The sequence below is a fragment of the Castanea sativa genome, chromosome 1, assembly GCF_040712315.1.
Source record: "Castanea sativa cultivar Marrone di Chiusa Pesio chromosome 1, ASM4071231v1".
NCBI classification, from domain to species: Eukaryota; Viridiplantae; Streptophyta; class Magnoliopsida; order Fagales; family Fagaceae; genus Castanea; species Castanea sativa.
The window spans coordinates 57,050,381-57,059,133 of record NC_134013.1 but is presented as its reverse complement, the minus strand read 5'-3'; the positions used below and the strand labels follow the sequence as shown (position 1 = coordinate 57,059,133).

At 32.6% G+C, this 8,753-nt stretch overlaps 2 protein-coding genes across 2 annotated transcripts; both read left to right on the top strand.

The window, feature by feature from the left end:
• Positions 1-233: 233 nt before the first annotated feature.
• Positions 234-809, top strand: LOC142630491 (protein FAR1-RELATED SEQUENCE 5-like). Its single transcript, XM_075804491.1, has one exon. The coding sequence runs from the start codon at positions 234-236 to the stop codon at positions 807-809; it is 576 nt and encodes a 191-aa protein (XP_075660606.1).
• A 4,156-nt stretch (positions 810-4,965) lies between these two features.
• LOC142642744 (uncharacterized) lies at positions 4,966-8,550 on the top strand. Its single transcript, XM_075817164.1, has 7 exons — positions 4,966-5,648; positions 5,941-6,026; positions 6,870-6,948; positions 7,072-7,131; positions 7,264-7,385; positions 7,622-7,693; positions 8,184-8,550. The coding sequence occupies exons 1-7, from the start codon at positions 5,196-5,198 to the stop codon at positions 8,284-8,286; spliced, it is 975 nt and encodes a 324-aa protein (XP_075673279.1). The 5' UTR covers positions 4,966-5,195; the 3' UTR covers positions 8,287-8,550.
• Positions 8,551-8,753: the final 203 nt, after the last annotated feature.

Below are 8,753 nucleotides of genomic sequence, written 5' to 3'. Positions count from 1 at the left end.
GATATTATGGAATATTTTACAAGGTATGGTAATAAAAAGGGTTTTACAGTGGCTAAAAGAACATCTAGAAAGGAATTGATGGGGAGGTGGAGTCTTTTACTGTAGCTTGTAATCGTGCTGGAAAGCAGCAGATTAAAGCTAGCAACTCACTTAAAGCACAGCCACAATCGAAAACAGGTTGTAAAGCTCATTTTAATGTGATTCGATACTTAGATGGGTGGATATTGAAATCCATGGAACTTGACCATAACCATGGATTAAGTCCAAGCAAAACCCGATTTTATAAATGCAACAGAGTATTAAAACCACATGTGAAAAGACAACTTGAGTTGAATGCTAAAGCTGGTATTAAAATGAACAAGAATTTCAATTCATTGGTGGTTGAGGCAGGGGGGCATGAAAACTTGCCATTTCTAGAGAAAGAATGTAGAAACCACATGGATAAAGTCAAGCGTTTGGAGCTTGGGGAAGGAGATGCTGTAGCAATGAATAAGTACTTTTTAAAAATGCAAGCCGACAATTCTAACTTCTTTTACACGATGGATTTTACTGAAGATGGTCGATTAAAGAATGTATTTTGGGCAGACACAAGAAGTAGGGAAGCATTTAAAGAGTTTGGTGATGTGGTTACATTTGACACGTCGTACTTGGTTAACAAATATAGCATGTCATTTGCTCCCTTTGTTGGGGTAAACCATCATGGACAATCGATATTGCTAGGATGTGGATTGATTTCAGGTGAAGATACAAATACATTTAGATGGCTATTTGAGTCTTGGCTTAATTACACTCCTAAAGTTTGGGGGTAATTGGATTTTACACCCTGAAATTTCAGAATTTAGAGTTTACCCCGGAAGTTTGGTGATGTTTGGATTTTCCACCCTGACGTTTCAGAATTTGGATTTTACCCCATATATTTTAGAAGTGTTTAGATTTTACTCTCTAAAGTTTTGGAGTGTTTGGATTTACACCCTAAAGTTTCAGAATTTATGGTGTAAAATCCAAATAATCCTAAACTTTAGGAGTCAAAATCCAAGTTCTGAAACTTCAGGGTGTAAAATCCAAACATCCTAAACTTTAAGGGATAAACTTCAAATTCTGAAACTTTAGGATGTAAAATCCAAACACTCTCAAACTTTAGGAGTGTAATTTGTAATTTATTATTTTTAAAATAAGGGCTAATTACAACTTACACATTTGTGGTTTGACCAAGTTGCCTAACTTCAATTTATTTTAAGGGTTAATTGCAACTTACCCACCTGTGATTTAGCTGAAATTTTAATTGCCTACCTGTGGTTTGAAATTTGGCATTTTACTCACCTGAGATTAGCTCAGTTAGGGTTCCGTAACCCACCTCTGTTAAAAATGAGGTTAAATATGTATTTTTGCTCCCTTTTATGTTCCTCTCCTCCAAAAACAAGAAAAAAACATAGAAAAACAAGAGAAAATAAGATTAAAAAAAAATGTTGGTAAAAACTTTTATGCAATGTTTTAGCATTTCAACCTTACATGTACACTAATTGCATCAAATTAACAAATTCCAGCAAATACCCATACAGAGAGTTAGGAGGAACATAGTTCTTTATGTTTGAGTTTTCTTCACATGCGGAGTTTGGATCAGCAACTGATCCAAGGGTTTGGTTATGGTTACTTTTCTTCCGCAATTTAATTGTTTTATAAAATAATTAAGATGGAGAGACATCACTAAACAAATGATGACAGATTCAAAGGTTTGATGTCACAACACACCAGATGAACATATGGGCAAAAAGAAAGTCTAAGAAAAAGAAAATCTAGAGGTGATTATAGATCAGTGAAGGATTCAATAGAGTAGGATGCCAAGAATCCTAATAGTGGAAGATCACTCAAGTGAAAAACGAATGTCAGTGATGCCCACAAATCAAAATCATCCAAGGATGTAGATGTGAAACTGAAAAGGAATTAGCTGCAGGACCAAACTGAACCGCAAAAGGACGAGAAAATTTTAATGAAAAATAAGAGGTCAAAGAGAATTGCTCCCACTAATCATATGATTCTAACATAAGAAAAATAAATCTTCCACTAAGCCCTCCTCCATCGCAAAACCAAACCAAAATATCAGACCTAATCTCAACAAATTCATGGCCCCAAAACCCACCATTAACAAACGCCAAACTAATTTAACAACTTTAATTGAAACAAGAACATCTATGCCGAAGCATTCCTTCAGTCAAAACTCCTAATCCTAACCCACCATTAACAAACCCCAGAAACCAAACACAACACAAACCCCAGCCTTCTTCTCAGATCAACCATGGAGTTGCAACAAATTTGAAGTCTGATTTTTTGGGTTTGATTTAAGCTTTAGATGCTATGGCTTCCTTGGTTGCTTAGAAATGGATGAAAAAATTTGTTTTTGTTGGATCTGATGATTCTTAATAGAAACTTCTATGGTGGTGGTAATGTTTTGTTGTTAATTTCTACAAAACCCTCACTTTTTTATCTTATTTTCTCTTGTTTTTCTATGTTTTTTCTTGTTTTTGGAGGAGATAGACATAAAAGGAAGCAATAATACATATTTAGTCTTATTTTTCATAGGGGTGGGTTACGGAATCCTAATTGAGCTAACTTCATGTGGGTAAAGTTCAAACCACAGGTAGACAATTTAAATTTCGGCTAAACCACAAGAAGTTAAGTTGCAATTAGCCCTTAAAATAAATTGAAGCTATAAAATTGTTTGTTAATCAGATTTTTAAAAAAGAAGATACAAAATTGAAATCTACATTTATAACTAATACCTCATGTTTTGTAAATGCTAAAAATTTGTCTAAACTTTTTTTTTTTTTTTTTTTTTTTGAGATGAAAGATAGAAATACATATTACTAACCAAATCAAGGTTACAAGGAACCCAAATGTGCTTGGGAAATAATGATTACTTTGGTATTTTTTGCTACTTAGTTGAGGAAATAATGAACAATTTACATACTTTACAAAATGTTAGCATCACAAGGTTTAAAGAATTGACAACCATTCAAAATTTTCTCTTTATACTTTTTCTATTTTTGCTAATCAATTTTCAAAACATCCACATTCAATTCTTTATTTCATTCTTCATTTTATGAATGTATTATCTATATTTATATATATTTTTCCTGTTAAACTTCTGTTGCGCTACCTTATCACCACATCATTGGCCATATAATTATTATTTTTCTTATTTATTTTTTATTCCTATATATTTACAAAAAAAATATAAATAGATTACTGACTTTACACATTTATCTTGAGTGGTTTTAACGTTACATATAATTTTGCTTTTACATATTCATCTACTTTAATTTAGAATTTATTTTTTATTCCTTTTTTTAAACAAAAAATATAAATAGACTATTGACTTTACACATTCATCTTAGGTGGTTTTAACATTACATATAATTTTATCTTTACATATTCATCTACTTTCATTTAGATTTTTATAACTGAAAAATGAAATCATTGAAGAATAAAGAACCAAAAATAATGTCTATACATATCTATACTATATATAATAATGGAAGTTTTGTAATAAATTTTATAAAGTTCTTTACGCACTGCATCTTTAGCATCTTTTCTTATTTTTTGTTTTTTTGTTTTTTTTTTTTTTTCAATTCTTACTTTGTTCAACTTTGCATCTTCTTCAGCCATTGTCTTTTTAGTACAATCTTTCATCCCATCCAATAATTTTATTTATTTATTTTGATTTGATTTTCTTTAGATTTTTAATTTTTTTTTCCTTTAAATCTTCTTAAATTCTACAATTTCACTTTGTTTAACCGTTCATTTACTTCCACCATTCATCTTTCATCTTAATTTTCATATAAATTTATCCACGACAAAAAGGTCAATACTCTCTTTCTCCAATTTTGTCTCCCTTTTGGTGGATTTTATTTTTTAATTGCTTCAACCGTTTTTTTTTCCCTACTAATGGTTCTTTTTGTTATTGCTGATTTAATTGTCACATTACATTTTTTTAAATCTTTTTGGAAAATTTGTATAAACTTTTATGCATATTTAGGTAGTTTGGTATTCCAATTTCTAATAACAACTTCTTTTTCTTTATCCTGTTGGTTTGATTTGATTTGGGTTAATAATTAGTTTTTTTCCAAGTTAGAATTTGATTTTTTATAGTGATCAATTTAGATGTTAAACTATGAGACTTTACTAATTTTTGTTTTTTATTAATCCTTTGGGGGCAAGCAAAATACTCTTAAAAGTTGTATTAGAAATACTCTATAATGTCGTTTATTCAGAGAAAAACAAAGGATAGTCAAATGAAAATAATCGAATAGGTGACATATTTTAGTTTTTGCAATTATATTTTAATTATTATTATTATTAATTTCTAACAATGCATATTTAGAAATTTAATTCTTAGATTTTGCTGATAATTTTTTATTTGATAATATGTTTTAGGTGAACGAAATTGCAATTTCTGCAAAGAAAATAACCTTAATAGATTATCAATAACAAATTATTTTCCTAATTGATCTAATTAATCATTGTTAAGTTTTATTAATTTTTTTTAGTTACATTTTTCAGTGTTTTGGATTGTAGAGTAGAAAAAAATAAGGTTTGATAAAGTTGTTTAAAACTAAAAGAATAATTTCTAAATTTCATATTCTTTTTAATGATTCACAAAATGTTATTAGTAACTTTTAATAAAAAATTAATATTTTGTTCTTATAATAAATAAAAATATGAATTTTTAAATTAATATTTATAATTCTTCCTATATTACATTTATAATTATGAAATACATTACTCTTTATTAAATTATTTCAAATTGTAAAAAATAAATTTAATAAGACTACTTTACAAAAATAATCACGTACAACATGCGAGTCGCGGCTAGTACTTGTATGTAAAACTTGAGTACCAACACTGGACCTTAGTTCCATAAAAATAAATAAATAAATAAATAAACAAAAACGCTAGACTTTAGTCGTTGGTATTTTGGTGCAGTCCATGATAAGTAACTCTGGAGTCTGAACCCTCACCAAGGCCGAGTCTCTCCTACAGTCTTACTCTCTTTAGCGGCTATGAACAGAGAAGGTGCAAGTTAAGGAAGAAAGCAGTGGAAAACACTAGCCTTCCACACACACAACTATTCTCCTGTTGCTAACATTCGCCGTTCCTCTCCAACTCCAACCTTCCAAACTTTTTTTTTTTTTTTTTCTATGATGCAAAGCATGCTTATCCTACACTCCTGCGTACCGTTTCCTCAACCGCCAACTATTCTATGCCCCAACTTTTCCCTCCAAAACAACCGCTTCGCGCCATTTTTGTTGACCGTTAAGCTTTCGAATCCGAGCTATGCTCGATCCAAAACGTTTCTGTGTAAAGCTAGTGGGAGTAGAAGACAGAAATTAAATACCCACAACTTGCAAAGAGAGATTGAAGAAGAAGATGATGAATTTGAAGATGAAGACGAAAATGAAGATGAAGATGGAGATGGAGATGGAGATGGAGATAGAGATAGAGATAGAGATGGAGATGAAGATGAAGATGAGTTTTCAGCTTGGGGTAGATTTAGAAGGAGAGAAGAAGAAGAGAACGACTTCGATCGAGACCCCGAAATTGCTGAAATTCTTGGTCATTGTGTGGACAACCCGGAAAAGTTTCGGTCCAAAGTAAGCTATGCATTTTGAAAACTTACTTTGAGAAAAAAAATTCACGGGTTATTGTTTTTTCACCTTAAAGATTTGGTTTTTAGTGTTGGTTTTTATGTTTTAAGGGTGAATTATTACATGGGTGTTTTTGTGTTTTGGTCTTTGTATTCTTGGAAATGTTTGACAGGGATTGTTTTAAGGGGATGGCAGATATGGTCTTGTGGATTTTGGGGATTTTGTGTGTGTGTGTGTGTGTGTGTGTGTGTGTGTGTGTGTGTGTGTGTGAGTTGAAATGGGGTTTATTGGATTGCAGATGAAGGAGAGGTTGAAGAAGAAAAGGAACAAAATATTGCAGGCAAAGGCTGGTTCAGCAAAACCAATGAAAGTGACATTCAACAAGTAAGTTTGAATACATGGGACATTAATTATGTGGTTGTGCTATTGCAAATTCAGTGGTACACAAGGAAATGGTGATTTTATGCTAACTATGCACACATGATTGCTTTCCATAAGATTTGTGTAATATTTCCAGTCTATGTTGGCAGCTTAGCGCTGAATTGTTTAAAAAAAAAAAAAACCCACCTTTTGTGGGCAAGCAAACCAAATTGAGGAGAGGTTACTGGGAACACAAGCTCTGGTAGCATATTGATGTCACTGCCCTTTTTGTGAGGTTCTGGAAGGAGAAAAAAATGATTGGTTCATTCTATACATAATAATTTATGGAAATTGGGAGCCAGAAATTTGGGGTATCACAAATGAAGTTATCCATGAAAATGCTTGAAATTATTAATAACCAGTGACATTGAATTCCAGCCATCATTTAAGCTTATAATAGGCCATTCCAGCCAAACATGTTTTCTCCAAACAAACCATTTTAAATCTGGGCTTATCCAATCCTTGTTGATTGATAATTGGTAGGATTGGATTTATTTAGTGATACTGATAAGTTGAGTACATAAACGTTTTTGCGTACGCCATTTATGGTTGTGCAGTCCATCATGTTTGTCAGTTGAACAAAGTTTCCTCAAGGTCAGCTGAACCAAGTTTTCTCAAGGGCCAAAAGTTCTTTAACTGCCTTTTTAGATTCTTGGACTCAATATCTTCCATCAACTTCTTTTCTTTTTCTTTTTTTGACTGAAGACGAATGAAATCTTCCATCAACTTCTAATCATGGAGTTATTACAACACTTACATATCATTTCCTCCTTCATGAACTTACCCTTTGACAGCTGGTGCTTTCAGATTCAAATACTCAGACTCGTACATATGGCTCGAATTCTACAACAATCCGTTGGAGAAAGATATCACTTTAATTTGTGATGTATGTGACTATTCTCTAACTTAACAATAACCTCTCTGCAAGATGAAGTTAATGACTTTATTTTTTGTTCTTTTAGTATCCTGGTTTGAAGTCCAGTGACTTAATTGATATGTTTGTTTGTAGACCATTCGATCATGGCACATAATTGGACGTCTTGGTGGATGCAATTCTATGAATATGCAGGTAAAATTTCATCTTCATAAAATTTTGATCTAGATACTTGTCATAGCCCCACCATATATGGAATGCAAGTTTATTTTCAATAGCCATATGGGTTCTTTGTTACTCACACAATGCACAATGTCATCCCTGCAGCTGTCACAAGCTCCTGTGGATAATAGACCAAGTTATGATGCCATTCAGGGAGCAAATACAACACCAACCGCGTTTTACAATATTGGGGATCTTGAGATTCAAGACAACTTGGCACGAATCTGGTGGGGACTGTTTTAAAATTCTAAATAATGGATGCAAGTTTTCTCTATATCCTTGATGATGCTCAATTGACATGTTCTGATTTTTGTGTGTGGGTGTGTATAATTTCAAAGGGAAGTAGAATGCAGATTAAGGCGTTACATATATTATACATGCACACATAATACATGCATGCAACCACACACAAATGGAAGTATTGATGATTATTCCTCATAAATCTGATAATAATTTTCTACAGGGTGGATATTGGGACCAGTGAGCCATTGCTTCTGGATGTTTTGATAAATGCATTGACACAGATAAGCTCCGAGTAAGCTCAGCACATCTCTATTTCTTTTCAAATTTTTTGTTCGTTTTATTGACTCAGTTATCATTATTAAAGTTTGGACTGGAAATTATTATCTTCCTGCATACAATCCTTTGAACCTCACTACAAATAAGAAATTAGTTTATACAAAATAGAAATTTCAAGAGAATAGTTGCAGATTTCCAAGTACTGATTAATTTGTCTCTACATGTCTGAGTGTTTTTTTTTTTTTTTTAAACTTAGGAATGTGTAGTTGGATATACACATATGCATATGCATATGCATATGCTAATGGCTAGGATTGCTTTGTTCTCTCTTTCAGCTCCTTAAATGGTCTTGCCTTCTTGATAAGTTTTGTTTCTGATGTTTGTCTCGTTGTCTGTTGGTTTTTTGGCCGTATTTTTGTGTGTAGTTAAAAGGTTCTTATGTTCTATCTCAAAAAAGCTTCTTATGCTTTGTTTATACTCTTACCCCTTTACCATTCATTTAACAGCATGGCTGGAATTAAGCAATTGACATTTGGTGGATCTGAATTTGAGAACTGGAAAGAGAACTTGAAATCAGAGGATGCAGGTTACAGCGTACACAAGATTTAGCATATTTGCTGTACACCCAGGGAAATGTTGATGAAATGGCTACATTCTTCACTTGCTTAATTTCTTTGCCAGTTCTAAGGGCAAGGACTGGGTGCAAACAGTCTTGAATGCATAGACCATAGAGTGCTGGTTTTAGGCACATATACCTGTGTTGTTAAGTGTAGAAATGTATATTTCAGACAGGTAGATCAAGAGGAGGCACTAAGGGAAGGCATTTAAATTGGTTGCAGTCTTATATCAATTGAAGAAAATTTTCCCTTTTCACTTTCCTGGTTGGACAGTGCACGGGCATTGAAGGTAGCAAGTGTCCATGAGGACATCACATGCACATGCACATGCACACTTTATTTGTAGAAGGCTAATAATTATTACACACTCGCTATTACACACTCATTATAGTATCATACACACTGCCACATAGCCTGAGCATATAAAACATGTAGACACGCTGAAAGGGTCTGGCCATA